The sequence below is a fragment of the Fusarium tjaetaba genome, assembly GCF_013396195.1.
Source record: "Fusarium tjaetaba strain NRRL 66243 chromosome Unknown NRRL66243_c0000026, whole genome shotgun sequence".
In the NCBI taxonomy this organism is placed as follows: domain Eukaryota; kingdom Fungi; phylum Ascomycota; class Sordariomycetes; order Hypocreales; family Nectriaceae; genus Fusarium; species Fusarium tjaetaba.
Genome location: NW_023501222.1, coordinates 207952 through 227558, shown reverse-complemented (window position 1 = coordinate 227558; position 19607 = coordinate 207952). Strand labels below are relative to the sequence as shown.

Sequence of the window (19607 nt, the reverse complement as noted above, 5' to 3'; positions counted from 1 at the left end):
CGAACAAGGCGACTGCTTTTCGAGTGGTTCATGAGATGAGATAGGACAAGAGGGGAAGGGGATAGGGAATCATATTCCCCCACAGCAAGACACGCCTCGACGGTGGACACGCGCGAATCCTGTTGACGCACTATTGCCATAAAAGGCAAGTAATCATAGCTGCCTTTACAGTGGAAAACAGAGCGGAAATACAGCACATTCAACACAGCTCAATCGCTCAAATTATGGGCAAAATAATGATTTCAAGGTTCATAGTACGGAAGTTAATTCATCTTCACCAGCAAGATCGTCTTTTAGGGTTTAATAACGTCAACCGTTGAAGAACACGAAGCTTCATGTCTGCCTCTAACGTCTTCTTGGTTAAAATGCAAGGGAGACACGAAACTTGTTAAAGCGGCACCACTTGTCTCAGAGCGCGCTCCTCGCCAAGTCACTTTCAGAGCTGCCTCTCTTTCTACCCCGCCTAATTAAGTGCTCACGCCAGTGCACGCTCACTAAAAGTGACAAAAGGACAAGGAAGCGCCTCGAGATAAGGATTTTCTAACCAATAGGGTGCTTCCGCACTGGACGAGTCCCGCCTTGCTACGGGAGCGAACGGCGCCTCCCTCTTCTCCCCGTTGATCTAAGTTGAGTCAAATGAACGGTGGGACAACGTTCTCTGAAAAGAAGAGGTTCAGTAGTAAGGCATCAAGAATAGTATGTGTTGAAGAGAAGGAGTCATAATTGTCAGAACTTTTGATTGAAGAACCGTCCTAAGCCCGTTACTACATGTGAATGATACACAATTCAAGACTTACACCAATTGCAAAGAACCCCTCTGAACTCAGGTACATGCTGGAGCTGTTTTCACCAAAAGTAATACAACCCGTGCAAAGAACTAAAGATGCCTCATTGAGGCAAATGTCACACGAGGCGGAAAATTCAATTGGTTCTCAGCCTCTCCTTATGTTACTTTTCTTTCCAAGATTGACGTGATCATCATGTCCCATTGCGTTCTGATCTCGACTCGTTCAGTGAGGCGATAACTGGGCCCTTCGCCTCGATTAATGGCTGGCTGTGCAACACACCAGAATAGTCAGTAACAAAGGAAATTAAATCACAATGAATCTGAACTAGGACAATGGGATGCAATCTACCTGTAAAGAATGAAGGGATAATTTCTTGGTTTAAAGTGAGTATTGAGGACCTGCCCAAGGACAAGTCCGTAAAATCATAAAATAAAACTCTATCATGTCCCAGAAAAACTCCAACCATTATCTTTGACTAATTTTCAATAGTGGTGATTTCCGTCGTTTAAAACTTACATCATGTAGTTAACCTGTAACTGGCCAAATGCTCATATACTCCTGATGCGACCGTTGTAATACGCCCGTCGTAGCTCATGCGTCAACCTCTGTCACACTTTCATCTTCACATACATCATAATTATCGTCACACTTCGCCCCAGCTACCCATCGGACCGTTAGACGCAATTACAGAACCTGTACCCAGAGATCCACCTATGTCCCAGTAATGTCGAGATGAGACACTACTACGGCGGGCGGATCGTCTGGTGCTCTGACTCGCGCAACTACTCGGATGCCGAATTGCCACTGGACTTCCGGGCGTCGTAGCTTTGAACGTTCGGCGTTCGGCGGGAGGTCGCATGCGTGAAACCAACGGGTGGTGTTGACGGACGCGAGCCAGCTTTGCGGCTGTGTCTTGACTATTCGACGTAGCTAGGTGAGCTGGTGTTGATGGGGGCGGATTGCTGCTTCGTGGCATGAAACGAGAGCGTAGATATCTGAACACTAGCTTCATATCAAGATCCTTCTCCCATTCCTCTTGAGTGAACATGTTACTCATAGGAGTGTCTTGTCGTGACATTTGCGTTGCTTCGGCCGAAGGTTCAGATCTACCATGAATGTTGATGGGCTGTGATGATGTCTGAATTGTTGGTTTGAATTGTGGGAATGACGCGTGTTCGTGCTCTGTTGGTCGAATGTTGTCTGTGGCGGAATGAGATGAGTTTGACTCCGGGATGATTGGAAGGCCAGCGTAGGGAAGTGGCATCTGCTGGACTCGGGTATAGGTTGAGAATGCACCAGGATGATGCGAAATATGGCTGACAAGGGAACCAAGCTCCCTCGACATCCTTTCCAGCATGTCCAGCTGCCATTCCTCTCTAGAGGCAAACTGTCGCGACTCCCATGCCAAGGTTTGGGAAGCGCGGGGTGTTGACGATAGATCTTCATCATCCTCAGGTACCGTTTCTCCCAGGAACACTGAAATCGATCGATCGTCCATTCCAACTACATCTCGCAAGAATCTTCTGGTGACCTTGGAAAAGAAACCTTCTGAATCCGATGATGTTCCAATAGCATCCTCATCGTGCCATGTCATGTTGTCTGATTCTCCATCATAGGCAAGGGCCGACGGGACAGAAGGCACATTGGAGGATGGGCGTTTCTGAATAGATGCTTGCGAAAATCGTCTCCTCCTTGTCTCGCGCTGAATCTCACCTAGCAGTACTCGACTGTGTTCCAGTCGCCAAGCTTCAATTCTTTGGCGCTTCTCTGCCTCATGAACCTGGTCATGCTCTACATCGAGCTGCCGCAGATCAAAGCTCTCTCTTCGCTGATATTGCCGTCTGGGATTGAAGCGTTCGAATTGGTAGATGTGATCCTGTGCTTCGGCCCCCAAGGTGGGCTGGTCAAGGTGGAAGGATCCCAGACCATCGTGGCCGGGAAACACTGGCCCAGATCCCTGCTGTTCTTCCTGTGGCTGATACTGCACTGCAGATATTGAGCGAAAGCCAGGCAAGTGGCCATCTAGACTATCTAGCTCGGCATCATCCTCTTCATCAAGACCAGATGCTGAGGCAGATTGGCGTGACTCAGCCTCCGATTTCGCAGCTGAGTTCAAACTGCCCAGATCTCCCACTCGTGATCTTCCAGGAGTTTTCAGCGAGTGGTCCGTTTCGGTGAGATATGATGTTGTTGTCACATCAGTAGGCGCGAAGAGCACCCATGTCTGCGACTGTTCTGGTTCACGTTCTTGGGTGATTGGCACCTCTCTCCGGGGGATCTCTTGCTCGTCGACAGGAGCCCGAACGACGCGTTGGACCGACTGTCGAGTCGGCTGGTGAAACGCCATGATTGTTACGCTCGTTGTAATTGTCGCGAAGCTGCGAGGTTGGCGCCGATAAGGAAATGGCGGACAAGATAAGATGCGTTGATGATGGAAGTGGACCCCCTAGATAACTGTATCCGCCTATGTCGGGGTGCTGGCGGAGGCGATATGCGGCAAAGCGGAACAAAGCAAGTAATAGAGGACTTGGATGCTCGAGGTCGTCAACCGCGAGCAGTCCAAGGGGTGAAAAAAGGTGAAGGTATGAAGAAAAAGACAAGAAGATTTGAAAACAAGATGTTGGGGGAAGAAAGGGTTTGTAGTATCACAGAGATAGGGAGAAGAGAGGCGGGAGGATTGCAGATGGGACCTTTGGAGGGGCCAGTCAAGCACCTCAGCGCAAAGTGAACTGCACCAAAGGAAGCTAGGCCAGTTATCTGTACCTTAGAGGGATGCTACGCTCATGGGCGTCATCTAGACGCTATAGTCGGGGGTTGATCGGCGGGTGGGGGGGAAGACGCTCGCGTGTTCACTTGTCCATCCATCCGCCATAGCCAGTGAAGCTCAGCTGCCTTTTAACTCAACAAGACACAGAGAAACAAGCATGTACAGTACCCGGAAACACGGGTAGAAAGTACCACTGCATAATGCTGGGTATCGATATGTTAAGAGTTAAGACGCCTTAAGACTATGCGTTCCCACTCAACAGAGGCCACCCGCATGAGTCGCGAGACGCGGATGGATAAGACAACCCCAAGACCGCATTGAGACAGACGTACAACCCTGATTCTAGCTCTGGCTCTTCTGACGTGGACAGGCGTAGCAATCTTGTTGACGAAGCCCGAACAAACATCCATGATGGCATTTCGGGCCTGCTTATCACTTCATGCCGTGCTGACCGATATTTCAACCGCAGCCATAAGTTGATATGCCTAATAAGAAGTCGTACGGTTAAACCATCGTTACATTCTTCGAGAAGGAAAAAGGGCCCGGCACATATCCACAGCCAAGATCAGATGCAGGGTGATAAGTTGCTACCCATCAAAGACAGATCTGAGGTACCTATGAGCTAGTCTGCCCGTAGTCCCGCCCAAGGTGACACAACCGCAGGTGAGGTGCCTTCATGATCCCCCAGGGCCTCCATTCCATTTGTCCAATGCCAGCTTTAGCCAGCCACTTCTCATCTCATACTGCATCTGACTGTGCTAATGGATGCTACTAAAACCGACCTAAAGGAACAGCGCCACACAATAGACACCGACTATCAAGTATCTCACTACTCGGTACAACTGAACCTGATTAGTTTTCACGAGAAAGAACAAAGAGGTCCCCGAGCGATGAGTAAAAGAATCCTCACCTCATACAACCTTACGATTCATGTTTCTTCGTCTTAACCAAGGGGGCTCCATCTCGTCCAACGATAACCCCTGATGTCTTCTGTCAGACTGAGGAAAAAAGGCGTGCGCTACCTGTGACCTTCATGGCGTCACAAATCACCCAAGTGAAGTCATGTGGTCCCAAGACAAGCGTAGCCGTACTGCGAAACTGCCCCAACAAAGACATTGCATGTCTCTGCCGACACTCTTGAAGTGCAGCCTTCTATATGCAAAAGCCCAAGTACCTTGAAATGACATATAATAAGAATCGAGAAATGGTAGTATTCCTCCTGCATCAAGATTCCCCCAAGGTGAGCGGGAGGACACCACCATGGTCGGCAGAGAGTACAAGTGGGGATGCGGACAACACGACCCGCCAATCACCAAACCAAACGTGAGAGGAATGCCAGGCTTGAGCTGATCGATGAGCAACTGTCTGACTACGATAAGCCAAGAAGTGCATGGCTTAGAAATTGAGAGGCACATTTCAATGTTACAGATCTCTGAAAATCCCATCCGGTGCTTAGATAAGACCTATCACACTAAGTAGGTAGTCAAAGTCGGAAATTCTTTGCATGATATCATCAATCATGAGATGCACGATGAAGGAACACAATTCTGAATGCAAGATTTCAATTTGCCTAACCGGCACCTTTCAACTAGTAAAGTCTCGAGAGGTCCTTATTTGACAAGCCATTTTGACGCCAGAAAACCCAGATTCCATCCTGTCCATCATTTCTTTAAGCCTCAGACTTGAAGGCATCGGGGAAGCGGCGGATGTTGCGCTCCAGAGAACCGTGGTTGGAAAGGAACTGGACGTAAGCACCGTCGACCTTGACACGGCCAGCAGCCTTCTTGTCGAGGTACTCCTCACGTCGGAGAGGGGTGAAACCCCAGTTCTTGGAGACAATGATCTTTTGTCGGCCAGGGAACTTGTACTGGGATCGTCGGAGGGCCTCAAGGGCGATGGCACGGTCTGGTAGTTGATTAGTAAGATGGTCCAGAGTTACAAAACGGATTACACATACTGGCATCACGAGTGCGGACGCTCATGAGAATCTGGCCAATGTTGACACGGGCGACAGTGCCGTTGGGCTTACCCCAAGCACCACGCATACCGGTCTGCAGTCTATCGGCACCGGCACAAGACAACATCTTGTTGATACGGACGACGTGGAAGGGGTGAGCGCGGACTCGGAGGTGGAAACCCTCCTTACCGGTGTTCTTGACGAGGTACTTGTTGGCGCAAATACGGGCGGCCTCGAGGGCCTCGGAGCTCAGCTGCTCATACTCGTTGGAGACGAGGTGAATGCAGAGAGGGAAGTCGTCAACATTGGCGCGCTTTCGGCCAAGATCGAAGATTCGGATCTTGGGGTCGGGGACACCACGGTTGAACCGAGACTTGGGGTACGGCTGGAGGAGAAGTCAGCATGATACTATCTCCAAAAGTTGGTGATTCATAATCAGGAAGACCACCCCGCAGAAGCAAGGCACTGGACATTTCGTCATGGAAATGAACCAGCGAGGTCAAAATCACAATATTTCTGGAGATGATTCGAATAAAGAAAAACGCACCTTGTTCTTGCAGTACCGGTAGCAACGAGCAGGACGGCGCGCCATTTTGTCGGAGGTTTGATGGATATCCGGGTTGATGGTGTTGGTGGAGGAGAGAACAGAGCAACACACAAAGAATCTCCCAAACAGCCTTTCTCGCAATGTCTGCTAATTTGTCAGCGAATGAGGTCAGCGGGTAAATGTCGGCTTAGGGCTCTGCACGGCAGGAGCGTATCGGGCTTAGCGCGCTCCACGCATTTGCCTTTCAAAAACCCATGCAACTTTTTCTTCACACATTCAGCTTCCATCAACGAACGTCAAGTAAACGCCAACCCGTCGCCCAACAGTCACAATGGCCCCCCAGAAGAAGAGCAAGAAGGATGCCAACAGCATCAACTCCAAGTTGGCGCTTGTTATGAAGTCCGGAAAGGGTATGCGCAGAGTCCTGAGATACAATCAAAAACGAACTTTGGACTGACCAATTTTGCAGTCACTCTTGGCTACAAGTCTACCCTCAAGAGTCTCCGATCTGGCAAGGCCAAGCTCATCATCATTGCTGGCAACACTCCTCCTCTCCGCAAGTCTGAGCTCGAGTACTACAGCATGCTGTCCAAGGCCCCCATCCACCACTTCTCTGGAAACAACGTAAGTCCCAAATCGCTATGTCTCTTTACAAATACCGTCATGTTGCGGGAAACTGCAACATGATCCTTCTCGGAAATGTTGGCTTGCTTGACAACATTTCTTTGGTCCCAAGAACTTGAGTTCTTGTGGCCTACCCAGAGAAGAAGTCATCCGACTTTGGAGGGTTCATAGGCTTACATGTCCACCTATAGATTGAGCTCGGTACCGCCTGCGGTAAGCTCTTCCGTTGCTCCACCATGGCCATCCTCGATGCTGGTGACTCCGACATTCTTAGCGACCAGCAGGCTTAAGTGTCTTGGCTGATAGAGAATGCATTTTATGGCGTTTGGGGTAAAATGGGTCCAGGGCATTTGAGGATATACCAATCTGAGTAATGAAAAAGCGAAAACTCTTTGTTGAGAACATGTGATGCAAGAAAGCTGGCAGTTCTCCCCTTGACCTATCTGTCTTGGGCTTCGTTGGACTGGTATCGATTACCAGTTCAAGCCAATAAAAAATAAAGCTCATGAACATTGTTCCCCGCCAATATCTGTCTTGTCCCTGTGATTGTAACATTAGTTGTCATGCAAATGGATTTGTCAATGCCGCGTTCAGCGTTGCGCCAAAAGAGCACTAACGTATGAACTCTGTCACCCCGTTGTCAAGGACTCAATAGAAGCACTCCCCTTCACCTGTATATGTTTAAAAACTCTGGTTGATCATTATCCTTAGCTGAACAAGGTTTCCTGGTTCTTAAGTCAACATGTTATTTTTTGTGTTATCCCTGTTCGAGAAGCATTAAACCTTAGAGGGTAGGAATGCACGGGTTGTTGAGGAGCAACCCGCTACTGGGAACGCATGACCTTACCAGCTTCAAGAGCCACTCACTTAATTGTAAACCATAAGGTTCAGGCCTTGGACGTGCAGTAACTAGGGACGCTAACTGGTGTTGCGATGGGAATTTCGAATGCTTGGGTTAGCTGGTTGTGAGTCAACCACTACATGGCATACATATAACATGATCAGTTTTGGAAGATATGCTCATTCCTCAGCCACTCAAGTGATACATTGACGGGCATTTCATCCAAATCTCATTTGCCAATCTCCCATTACAATTCTTCCTAATTTCCAGGTGCATCATTAAAGGTACTTTACCAGAGGCCATGCATAGTACGCATGGATCAAGTATGGCTCTGTTGTTCGCGGGAAAACTTCCAGGCACAAGCAAATGTCCCCAACACCTTCTGGGGAAGATCCGTGGCATTCATTAATGAAAGGGCCCATATAAGGAGCTGTTCCACTCATTGACACGACAGAATAACATTGAACAGCCACACATTACCTCTTACGACGCTACGGCGCCAGCAGTGTTACGGATATAGATTGGCTGCTACAGTATGAGTAAATAATTAAGATTAATGACTACCTATACATGTGTACATCGAAACCTTTCTATAATGCTCCGTCCCTTACTTAGGTAGGTAAACCATAATCGAGGGAGGCTGTTGGCAATAGAGTGTGAGTCCCTGCATATCAGGTCAGCCAACACCCGTCGAATCCTTTGTCCTCGACTGGCAAGTTTTGCGGCTTCGTCCCTCAACATCTGCACAGCATTCACTCTTCTGCAACAAATCCCAAACTGGAGTCGTTTCTCAAGGCTTATCGCTATCAATCCAGTTACACAGTATAGCACAGTATTTCCTGGCCTGGCGCAGCCTCCACTGTTTCAACAGTTGAATGCTTGGATGCCCCAGAAATATCGACCTTCTGGACGCCGACGCCACACGCTAAAGTGCAGGCCCCTACCCCGTACCTGGCAACGTCCCTTCTGAGGCGCAGACGGACTGTCCGCTACTGTATTGGACAGACGAGACACACTCCTATTTCAGCTTCGACCCTTCTTGTTGGGTTTATTATCTTTGAATACGTTCCAGATCACCGGGCGAACGTGCAACACAATCGGCCGCAAGCAGAAGACACTACCGCAGGTTTTTTAAGCCGTACAATATCTATACTCGACCTCGAAACAACCTGGTGTTGCTCTCGCTCCCTTGAGACACCGCCAACTCTTCTTACGCTGCATCGCTAAAAGCATACGACCCAACACAGCCCAACCAAACAAAACAATTAAATATGTCTGCTGCTACAAAGAAGCCTCCGGCGGGTGGTGTTGGCCGAGTTTCTCATACCGAATCTAATTCTTCAACAAGTCCTTCTCCCTCACGTTCCAACTCTCGATCTACTACTCCTACCAGCAATGGCCATACCCGCACTCGATCGCTACGCACAACTGCGCCTGTGTCGGCCCGTGCTGCTATTGCCAGAAGGGATACTCTGAGTGCTGCTGAATCAGACGCTCGAGCCGAAGCTGCTGCCGCCGTTGAAGATCTTCAGAAGCGCCTAGAGAATGAGGAGAAGTCTTCCCTTCAATACAAGCGCCAGGTCGAGGTTCTCCAGTCCAAACTCGATGAGGCGGTCAAGGAGTCGGCGAAGTTGGAGGAGAAAGCGCACGAATACGAAGAACAGATTGAGACTCTGAGTAACGAGAAGAGGGAGATGACTCGTCAGATGCGTGAGATGGAGTCCATTTACGAAGCGGAACGCAGTTCGATTCTTAAAGAGAAGGAAGAAATGGCCAGCCGAGAAGAGGAGATGCAGGCCATGATCCAGCGGCTCAAGGACAGCCTTGCCCAGCGAAACAACATGGCGGAAGAGAGTCGCCCTTCGAGACAACGTATGTCCACATATTCATTCTCTCTGCCATCTTCCCCGCTCACTGGTTATCCAGATTCTGCCGGCTCATCGCCATCGCTCGAAAATGGCAGCTTCGCACCTCCATCCTCTATACAGCGCAGCGACTCGCGGAATAGCTCGAAACTCATTCTTCAGAAAGATAAGCTCATTGAGTCTCTACGACTGGAACTCGCCGAGGCTCAGATTAAGCTGGTCGAGTCAGAGAACCAGGGTGGTGGTCGCCTGCACGAGGTCGAACGACTCCTCATGGAGGCTCGCATGGCGAACGCTCGACTTATGGAGGACAACGAGAGCTACCAGCTGCTTCTACAGGAGCGTACACTTAAGGGTGACTTTGGGCAGAACGACTTCAGCTACATGGGCAGCAACTCCAACCAGGACGCCCTGGCTGCACTCGAGGGCAAGGCTGCTGGTTCTAGTCTTGCTGATGAGTTGTCTGAGGCTACTGAGGGGGAATCTGTCTCCGATGGTGACCGCCGTCTTGAGGCCGAGCTGAAGTCCATGAAGGAGCAGAACAAGGCGCTCACACTATATATTAACAAGATTATTGAGCGCCTTCTTCAACATCAGGACTTCGAGTCCATCCTCGACCAGTCGAGCGATTTGAAAAGCCTCCCAGATACCAACAAGGAGCTTCCTCCGGCCCCTGCCGACAAGCAGCAGTCCGGGGCAACAATCCTCCAGCGAGCCAAATCCATGGCGGTCGGGCCTACCAAACCGAGGCCTAGGCCAATCTCCGTCATGCAGCCCTCCACCAGCTCAAACCACACCGACCCTGACAAGGCACCTAGTATACCGATCGGGTTATCACGTTCAACCAGTACAAGACGGAATCCACGGCCTCAGAGCGACCAATATACTGGGGCTGCCAGCCTGGTCAGCCAGATGTATCGGGGGCCAGACGGCCCCGTCTCTCCACCACTTGGGACTCCACGGCATTCCCAAACCTTCTTCTCCCCGCCGAACAACTCGGGCAACCCTAACGCGGCCGCCCGGGTGCCTAGCGGAGCCTCGGTGGCCACCTCCGGCAACTTTCCTGGGATGCGGAGTGAGACGTCCAGCTTGAGCGGAGAGTCTGGAGAGTTATCCATGTCGACGCCGCCCTCGCAATCACCACCCCGAACCCACAATGATAGGCACACAACGTCGTTCGCGGGAGGCAAGCCGAGGCCGCTTCGACTGGTCCAGGAGAACCAGGAGGCTGTCAAGGAGAACAAGCGAGCCAGCTGGTACTCGCCATTCACCTGGGGGGCCAAGAAGGAGGACCAGCAGGTACCGTCCGGCAACCACATTCCCGAGTAGAGCGGGATAGGGCTGTAGGAAGGGCCTGAGATTGGAGAGAAGATGCTACGCAGTGACACAGAATTAATGAGACGTGACGCTTGATATGTATGTTCATGGGGCATCCTTGGGGACTGATGACTGGTCATGTACGATTTACGTCAACAGATATAGCGGCGTTTGGTTCATGGATTATCGTTGGCTGTATCGACGCCGTCTCGCAAGCAATGGGTGGTGTTTTGAGGATTTGTCCTGTTTGTGCTTGGGATACGTGATGGACAATTCCAAGCTAGTATGGGAGCACATGACTGTTGACGACGAACTGAGAATGGAGGCATGATGTTTCTAGATATAGACTTACGGAAGGCACTCGTATAGCGAGGTTACAATCATGAATATAGTTGACGATATTGGTTTTACGAATCTAGGTGCTTCTTATTGATGCTGGATAATGTCGAATAGTGGTGTGTCTTTTCTAGGGCTGGTATTTTAAGCGTCCTATAGATCCGGATGAATGTACAGCGACACAGCCTGAACGGGAATGTCATATTTGATTCCGTAAACTACTCGACTACATATTATCGAATCTTGAAGGTCATTGAGTTACAAAGCTTTCCCCCATCTTCCTAGCCATTGCTGGCCTCATATGCAATAGAATACTACATATCAAACCTGACCAACCGCAAAGTTGACCGGCTGCTGAATTGTCAAGTTTAGTGAGATGGCGTTCCCTTTCAGACCCTACATGCATCCTGTACAGAATCAATAGTCCCCCCATAACAACTCTAGGATGCTACTTAACCGAGCAGATAAGTGTACAAGCATGTACAAGTTGCGCGATTTCAGACAAGAGCCATGATGTGTAAAGCAGTCATTCGTAAGCGCGCGCATATACTACGACTGGACAACACAGCATACATACTACGGTCCCAGGGGAGTCAGGATTATTGTGATAAGACGGGACAAGTGGTCCGTGGCACGAGGAACATCCCGTTGACAGCTCAGACGGCGCGACGCGGGATGATCATCTGCGCAGGAACCCGAGGAGACGATAGGCCGTGTTCATGACATGTCAGCCCTGGGAATGGGGGTAAGTGATACAGAACAAGCAGGACAATGAATCCAAGAAATAGCGCATGTGGAGGGTACGTATTGTTTTGTGATTCAGAGGGCGCGCTCCGGATTGTGACTGTGATTATCATGATGCGTTATGTCGATGATGATTTGTGGTTGTTATTTGTCCACCACCAACAAGGGTTCAGTTTGGCAGCTGAGTCTGATCTTGATTCCATTCTCACAAAATCCGCAGAAGGAATCGAAGCCAAGCCGGTTGAGGTGGCTAAGCATTCTATTTGGAGACTGATTAACGCCAGTTGATGCCTATCGAGGCTGAATCGAGATCCAGCTTTTCTTATTGTAGCATCTCGAAACTTGTCCTGTCTGTGTGCATGAACTTGGCTACCCTCATGTTACACAAGCCAGGGTTGGAGACTTTCTAGCAAGTTTTGGGATGTTGATACGAGGCAGCCTAGTGAGTCGTGAGTGTAAGACAGAGAGAAAGAGAGACTCAATTCTCTACTGGTATAGAGTTGCAGGGTCAAGATACATGAACTTATAAACATATCAGGGCAGACAAGGTGAAGCCCTATGCCTATATTGTGAACGAAGCTCATCGTAAGATAATTAGAGGTGTGTCTATTCTCTTCTTTCGTGTGATCCTCAAGAGGAAGCTAAGCAGGAAATACATAGGCCATTCACACCCTGTGTCTTGTTGCTTGGCTATATCGATCTTGTCCACCGTAATTGAGCTTGTTCTGACCAAGACATTGGAATTTGTGGCTTGGGTCTTACCCTGAACTTGAGCATCTGCTGTCCAAGCATGTGGCACACTTGCAACCTTGGTGGAGAAGGATGATACTCGTGTCAGACTGTGAGAGGCTGAAGAGTCGAGAACAGTGGCTGTGACTTGAAAGGAGCTCAATATTCTGCCTACACTATCACCTCTAATGTTTCTTGTTCGATTTTGGTTTTAGGCAGGAGGTAGTTGACGTAGGTCAGAGCATTTACTTTTACTCTGTAGTGAACGGAAGCCGAATCTCAGATCCGAGATACAGACAGCGAAGGTCCTCATCCGCGTCTCGGAAGGGCGAACGGATGATACCCCTCCCAAGTTACTGTTACTCCTCCATGCATGATGAGAGGATGCCGACGCGTGCATTACATATGTGCATGGCTTTCAGATGATGCTGGTCCATGTCTGAGACCGAGGTTCATTGACAGGATCCAGGGTAGTTGGAGTGACAGGAGTTTTTGATGGGGCATGATTAACAATGCAGAGAGACATAAGACTTTGCAGTGCAGATTTAGCAGGTCCCAACAACACATATGATTGTGTCTCCTCTATCATGATAAGTCCAAGACCATTCTCAAGGCAAAAGCCGAGGCATTGTTGTCATGATGAGGCCAGCGACACGGCCCGAGCAAGAACATGAACTTGGCATCGTGCAACCACATTGGTACCTACATGCCTTGTGACAATATGTATGTAGCAACGTTGGCGATGACCATCTATCTTGCATATTCATCTTCTGGGGAAACATGGCAAACAGCATCAGCGGCATATGCTTACATACTGTATACGGGACAACTGTGTTAACTCCGTCTCTCCGCCTCGACGCAAGCATCAACCAGGATCTTTTACCCACAACAAAGTACTCCGTACCTACAAACCTTCAGCATCTGACAGTCCCGGACAATTCTTTCCGGTCCCCGAGTAGCCGAGATAGGCAAGCAGTATCATCAAAATGTGCGGTCAGAGCAGTCACGGGGTTTGAACCGCGATACCCAGAGTATACCTGAAACTGTTATTCAAGAGTCGGTGAGGTATTGTAGTGTCAGTGTACTAGGGCTAGGACCGCCGCCGTGCCTGAGATTTGAGCACAACGAGGGCCGGCCTCTAGAAGCGTTCTCCGGTCCCCGGGGGACTTTGATGATTGTTTCCGCCTGGTTTGGCTGGTCGAATGGGGCTTTCTTTTTGCTAGCGGATTTGCCCCGGTCAGACCAGAACGGTCTGCTGGGACAGTGTGTCAGGGGATGACCGGCTATTGTCATTGGGGGCTTGTCCTACGAAGGGCAAAGTCCATGACGTGCAGGCTGAAGATTGGGGCATGTTCGAGGCAGATTCAGGTTCGTGTCAATCCAATGCGAATGAATGAATGAATGTCAAAAAGAGAAGATGATGCAGGCTTGAAGTGTCCACATGATCATGCTGATGAGCCGTGATGCAACACCACACATCGCATCCCATTGCATCCCACGACTGGCCCACTAAGAACCGTTGTCAACGTGGCTCTGGAAGCTCTAGCTATGCTAGCTGCAGTCAACAAGACAAGCCCTCACTGGGGTGTCACAAACACTGCATCGCATAGTGCCCAGGAGTACGGAGCAGCCTATCGTGCAGTGGAGGAATAGGGCTGGAAAGGTTGAAATTTTCACTTCTGACCGTCTTTGTAAGGTCCAGGTCCCTTCTGGAGAGCCACTGCTGCTCGTCTTTATAATCAGCGGACCCTGCCGATGCTTCTGTGTTGCCGTGATGATAGTGACATTGTCTGAGAATATCCGAGACGTGAGACTTGGCGTTGTTGCGAAGCTTAGATTCAGACCAGAAATACCGATGATTGGAAATTGGCAAGACTGTCCTATTCTCTGAGTCTCAGTGTAACAAACCTGATGACCTATGAAGTGAGATGGAGCTTTGTAACTGCAATAAGTTAGCTACTCGCCCAAGTCCACTGCCTAGACAAAGAAGCGAATTGGAAGTCCTCTTGCGACGATCTGAGTGCGAGCAGGCAGAGAAGACATTTTTGGTGTGGGAGCAATCAGGTACCGGCTACAGGGATGGCTTCCGCCAAACAAGGGCTCTCCGCTCTGCTTACGATTGGATCCTTGATGTCGCGCCTGGTGCCAGGAACCGGTTGCAGGGGCTGTTGCGAGTGCGAATTTGGAAGGGACCGGGCTTTGCGGTTCAAGAAGCATCTTGAAGCTTGAGATGTTGTTGGGTTGAGATACAGAGAGGCTCAGTGCGAATTTGATACCTACCTAGTAGACAGAGGAAGCTATTCACTAGGGGCAACAATTAGAGTTAAGAAGTGGCTACTTTATTCTGACTCCTATCGTCATCATCGACATCGTTTAGCATCACTTGATGAATGGTCTTGGCTAGCTTGAGCTTGTTCGGCTTACCATGTCTGTCAGGGAAAGCTGTCAACATCGATCGCCCTACTCGAGTCACATGAGCATTTGTTACGGTGTTAGATCTTTCGGAATCAGAATTGACTTTCAGGAACCAGTTCTGATAAACAAGTTGTTGCTGAGAAACAGCCATCAGCCAGTGAGCGAGTGGACTACAACTTTGGAAGGTTTGTTGAGTATCCTTCAACTGCATTAGTCGTTCTGGGCCCTTCTTCTAGTTACAATGATATAGGGAGACGTAATATTAATTCACTGCGCATATGATGGTGGTAGGAAACAAACATTTCTATCATATCAATGTCAAAGTCGGCACAATCCGTCACTCACTTACAACCCCAAATCACACCCACTCAGACAAACTCAGCAAGGAGAGGGGGAAGAAGACAGACATCCTTGTTGGGACCCAATGAAATGCAAAGAATTGCGACATTATCGTGGCCGAAAACTCTGAATAGCTCGTGAGGTCTGCTTTCTTTTTTCGTCTTTTCTTTTCCTTTCTTTTCCTTTTGCTCTATAAGTATTCTCTGCCCTAAATCATAGCCTGATGTTGGATGGATGTAAATCAGTGTCAGCTTTAGCACCCGCGCTATCCTCCCTTCAATCTAGACTCGTCCAACCCAACAAGACATTGACTCTCTGTGTCTCCAGGGCTTTCGTACCAAGGCGACCCGACAGATTGTGTCATGCTTCAACGCTAAACGCAACTGACCAATCCAATTGATTTACCCCAGCCAGAACTTGCCCCTACGTGATTCCTTTCTGGTTCTTTGCCAGGCCCTATCCCGGGAGCCAGCCCATGTCTCTTATTTTGGGGGGGGCGCTGCTCTTCCGGAAGACTCTCTGAGTGAGCGAAAAAAAAAGGATAGGAAAAAAAGGTACTTTGATCTACGTACCTGGCTGCGTCAGTAATCGGATTTTTAACCAGGACCTGACGGGAGTGCGGATATAGGTACGGCCGGGTACAACACCAGCGTCACCTTTTCTCTCACATCCACATCCATCACATTACGGCCAAGACTACGGATACGTCCACCACCATCTTCTCGCCTACACCCACCGTCACTCCCGCCGACCACTACCATCATACTGTACTCACTCACTCACTCAGTTGCTCGCTCACTACTACTACTACTACTTACTCTCGACCTCAACACCACCACTTTTACGACAATAAACGATACATCTCGTCATCGCACCGTTTTCTCTATTCTGTACATGCCGACTGTTTCGCCCTCGTTTAGTTCGATACTCTTCCTACCTATCTAGTCAACCTGCATTCGCCCTCACCCTTTGTCTGCCCAGCCATATCCCGCCCGTCCGCTTGTGTTGCCTGCCATATACTCGACAGACAGGTGCCAGCAGCCGTCCGGAATAGGTTGGGTTAGCTTCTCTTTGCAAGTTCTCCCTCCTGGACATTCTCGCGGCCCTCGATCTCGGCCATACGCCCATCCTGTTTCAATGACGAGCCAACCACAATGATCTATTCTGAAATCTGCTTTGCAATTCATTGTCCCTGCTAAGGCCCGTCCCGGTGGTATGCTCGCTAGGCATTCACTCCACCATTCCCACAGGCCACCGTCATCATGGACAAGTCATCTGCCGTCTTAGAGGGCACATCTGGCGTCGGTCGTGCGTCTCGTAACGTGACCGACCCATCTGCAACATCATCAAGCGCAACAACAGGAAGTCAGAACTCAAAACAATCCTCTGCCAACAATTCTGTAGGCCCTTCGCCCTTGGCCTCAAGAGATTCTTCCCCCACGCGACGGCCTCGAAGGACTGCTTCAGCAAACCGCTTGCCTGGTAATCGATCTCGAAAAAACAGCCAAACCGATAATAGTCCTTCACGCACGACACGACCAAGCTTGTCCTCCGCTGCTCCATCACGGTCATTGTCCTCGACCAACACCCCAACACTTACACCATCCCAAGAACAACAACAACAACAGATCCAAGCACCGACCCCACAAAAGCCAGGCTTCAACGCAGACCTTAAAGACAGCCCGCGATGGCCCGTATCGCCCCGCCTGCGATCGCCTCCTCCCCAGTTTAGTAACAGACCAGCAATTCCTGCACGTCTCAGCGAACAGGATCTTCCTTCCATTAGTGTCCAACGACCTACACCGTCGCCGCAGCCTATGGAGCAACAAACGATATCAGAGAGCGAGATGGAGGAGTCGCAGTATCCCTCTGGTATGCGAACTCCAGCTCGCGTAGCGTTGGAAACGGTTCAAGAAGTCAGTTTACCAAACTCTCCCAACCCTCCAAACGGGTCGGCTTTAGTGGAAAGGGTGAAGGAAAAGCTATCAAGCACCGACAACTATTCTGATACCGCACTCCCCGATGGACGGGCTCTACGAGCAAAGAACAGCTTGCTTGGTCAAGAGAGTGGAAGCGACACCAGCAACAACAAGGCGGAAACAAAAAGACCGACATCCGTTCCTCCACCCATAATTACTCGACAGTCTAGTGCCATGTCGAATAAGCAAACGAAGTCGAAGCAGGATGGATCCATACAGACCATGACAGTAGAGACCGAGACTGTTCCAAGCGTGCCACAGGTTGCGCTCACAACCGCCCAGAAAAGTGAAGGAACAAACGGAACTCTGAAGACGAAACAGAGCACCGAGACAATAAAACCGAAAAAGGATAAGAAGAAGGTTACACGCAAACAGCCCCCAGTAAATGCAGGGAATGGTGAGCCTGAGCTAGTGACACTGATATTGAGGGATGTTGCTAATATCCACCCAGCATCCTCCAAAGCTGATGTTTTCGAGGCAACAATTGCCAGCGCCGTTGACGAAGCAAACACCTCGGATTCTGAAGAGACCTTTGTTTACGACTCCAACCCTCCAGATGGCAATGATCGGGCTGGACGCCGGTTTCATTCAAGGACTCCCAGTGCTACATCTATGGCTAGCCAGGCTGATCGCCAGAATCTGCGATCCATTTATGGTATTATGGAGAGTGGAGGACCTGCTCATGGACCCAAAAAGACGATGAAATTCGTCAACACTTTTACCAGCAACGGAAACGAGAGCCTGGCAGTCGAACCCGATGATGGCAAGGGCTCTAGCCGCAGTGGTGGCAGTGGGTCAACACGAGGTACGACGAGACACCATCACCACATTGGTCGCTGGGGTAGACAACCTGGTAACGGCCATGCCTCGCTATTTGATAATGAGTCCCCATTTCCGAATGCTGCGAGGTCGAAGCTCGCTGGACCTAATTCTCGCAATTCCTCAGGGCCACCCAGCCCGCGCAACGCTCACTCCAATGCTCCACGACATTTTGGACATAAACGTTCTGCGATGCAAATGTCGTCCAGTTACGATATGGATGACACGACAGGAGCAGATGATGAGCGTACACCTCTTCTCGGCTCGGTCCGCTCAGGTCGTTCAGGTCGTTCAGGTCGAAACCGGCGTGGGCCGCACAATCTGCGACAGGCCGAGTCACAAACTTTTGCAAGACGGTCGTCATACTTAAACCGGTTTGCGGCATGCTTAGTACTTACCATGATGTTCATGCTTGTCATTACTGGCGCTATCGGCTTCATGTTTGCTACCTCGCAGCCGATGACTGGAATCGAAATCACTGCTATCCACAACGTGGTGACCAGCGACCAAGTGTTGATGTTCGATTTGACCGTCAAAGCACATAATCCTAACATCGTCGTCGTCACAATAGACCACGCGAACCTAGAGGTTTTTGCCAAATCTGAATATACAGGAACAGATTCGGACTGGTGGGCTCGACCTTTCCCTCACGGCCCAGATGATATACGTGTGTCAGACGACCCAGAAAACGACCCTCCTCTGGATGATCCCGACCCAGATGACGACCTTCGACCCAACGTTCTTCTGGGACGGATCACAGAATTCGATAGTCCCCTCACTTTTGAAGGCTCTCTTTTCCATCAAGGCACCTCTTCTTCAACTGGAGAGATGCAACTCGAGTACCCCCTGAACAATACAGTGGGGGGCTCGCGACGTTGGGAGCGAATTTACCAGAACGAATTTGACCTGATCGTTAAGGGCGTGGTTAAATATACTCTTCCGATGAGCGCCCGTATCCGCAGCGCCACTGTATCAGGGAGGAAGGCCGTCAGTCCAAATTCTTCAAATGATCCTTCGAACAGTACAAAGGTTGAACCTCCAAACTAGATGGGAGGCTGCCCCGGGAGAGGCAGAAGCCCTTCTGGCCTTTCTTTTGTCAAGTCACCGTTTGTCTTGTGTATTTTGAGCGTGCATAGCATGTCACATTAGGGAGCAGCGGCGTTGGATGTATACCTCCATCCACATTATGGCTGAACATGATAGGGACATGGAGCTTCAAGATTTTGTTTCATTATTTTGTTCATTGGTTTATAGACAGGGCTAACACCTATGCTTCCTGTCCGGTGTTTCTTGGGTTGTTTTCACTCCAAGCCTGACCTGGTGAGCATGTACAAGTTGTGCCGTGTGGTACGGTACACATCTGCTTGCTGGGAGTAGTCTTCGAGAATGGTTCGGGATGGAGTTATTGCTTTGATTTCGTTGCACAAAACCCATAGAAGGAAAAGCGGCAACTATACGTTGTAATTTTAACGGCTTATGAAATACACAAGAAGAGAAAAGAAAGTCAGGCCGACTTGAAGAGGAAGATGTGGACTGGAGC

The 19607-nt window shown here is 49.8% G+C and overlaps 5 protein-coding genes across 5 annotated transcripts; 3 read left to right on the top strand and 2 right to left on the bottom strand.

Moving 5' to 3' along the window:
• Positions 1 to 1431: 1431 nt before the first annotated feature.
• On the bottom strand, positions 1432 to 3135 carry FTJAE_1424 (uncharacterized protein; the record flags this gene model as incomplete). The annotated part of the gene is made up of 1 exon (XM_037347450.1): positions 1432 to 3135. The coding sequence occupies one exon, from the start codon at positions 3133 to 3135 to the stop codon at positions 1432 to 1434; it is 1704 nt and encodes a 567-aa protein (XP_037211509.1).
• A 2089-nt stretch (positions 3136 to 5224) lies between these two features.
• On the bottom strand, positions 5225 to 6104 carry FTJAE_1423 (60S ribosomal L10-A protein; the record flags this gene model as incomplete). The annotated part of the gene is made up of 3 exons (XM_037347440.1): positions 5225 to 5460; positions 5513 to 5897; positions 6060 to 6104. The coding sequence occupies 3 exons, from the start codon at positions 6102 to 6104 to the stop codon at positions 5225 to 5227; spliced, it is 666 nt and encodes a 221-aa protein (XP_037211508.1).
• Positions 6105 to 6390: 286 nt separating this feature from the next.
• On the top strand, positions 6391 to 6973 carry FTJAE_1422 (60S ribosomal protein L30; the record flags this gene model as incomplete). Its single annotated transcript, XM_037347431.1, has 3 exons — positions 6391 to 6469; positions 6529 to 6683; positions 6875 to 6973. 3 exons carry the CDS (start codon positions 6391 to 6393, stop codon positions 6971 to 6973), a joined length of 333 nt encoding a protein of 110 aa, XP_037211507.1.
• A 1822-nt stretch (positions 6974 to 8795) lies between these two features.
• FTJAE_1421 (uncharacterized protein) lies at positions 8796 to 10718 on the top strand (the record flags this gene model as incomplete). The annotated part of the gene is made up of 1 exon (XM_037347421.1): positions 8796 to 10718. One exon carries the CDS (start codon positions 8796 to 8798, stop codon positions 10716 to 10718), a length of 1923 nt encoding a protein of 640 aa, XP_037211506.1.
• A 5813-nt stretch (positions 10719 to 16531) lies between these two features.
• FTJAE_1420 (vacuolar VAC7) lies at positions 16532 to 19114 on the top strand (the record flags this gene model as incomplete). The annotated part of the gene is made up of 1 exon (XM_037347410.1): positions 16532 to 19114. One exon carries the CDS (start codon positions 16532 to 16534, stop codon positions 19112 to 19114), a length of 2583 nt encoding a protein of 860 aa, XP_037211505.1.
• Positions 19115 to 19607: the final 493 nt, after the last annotated feature.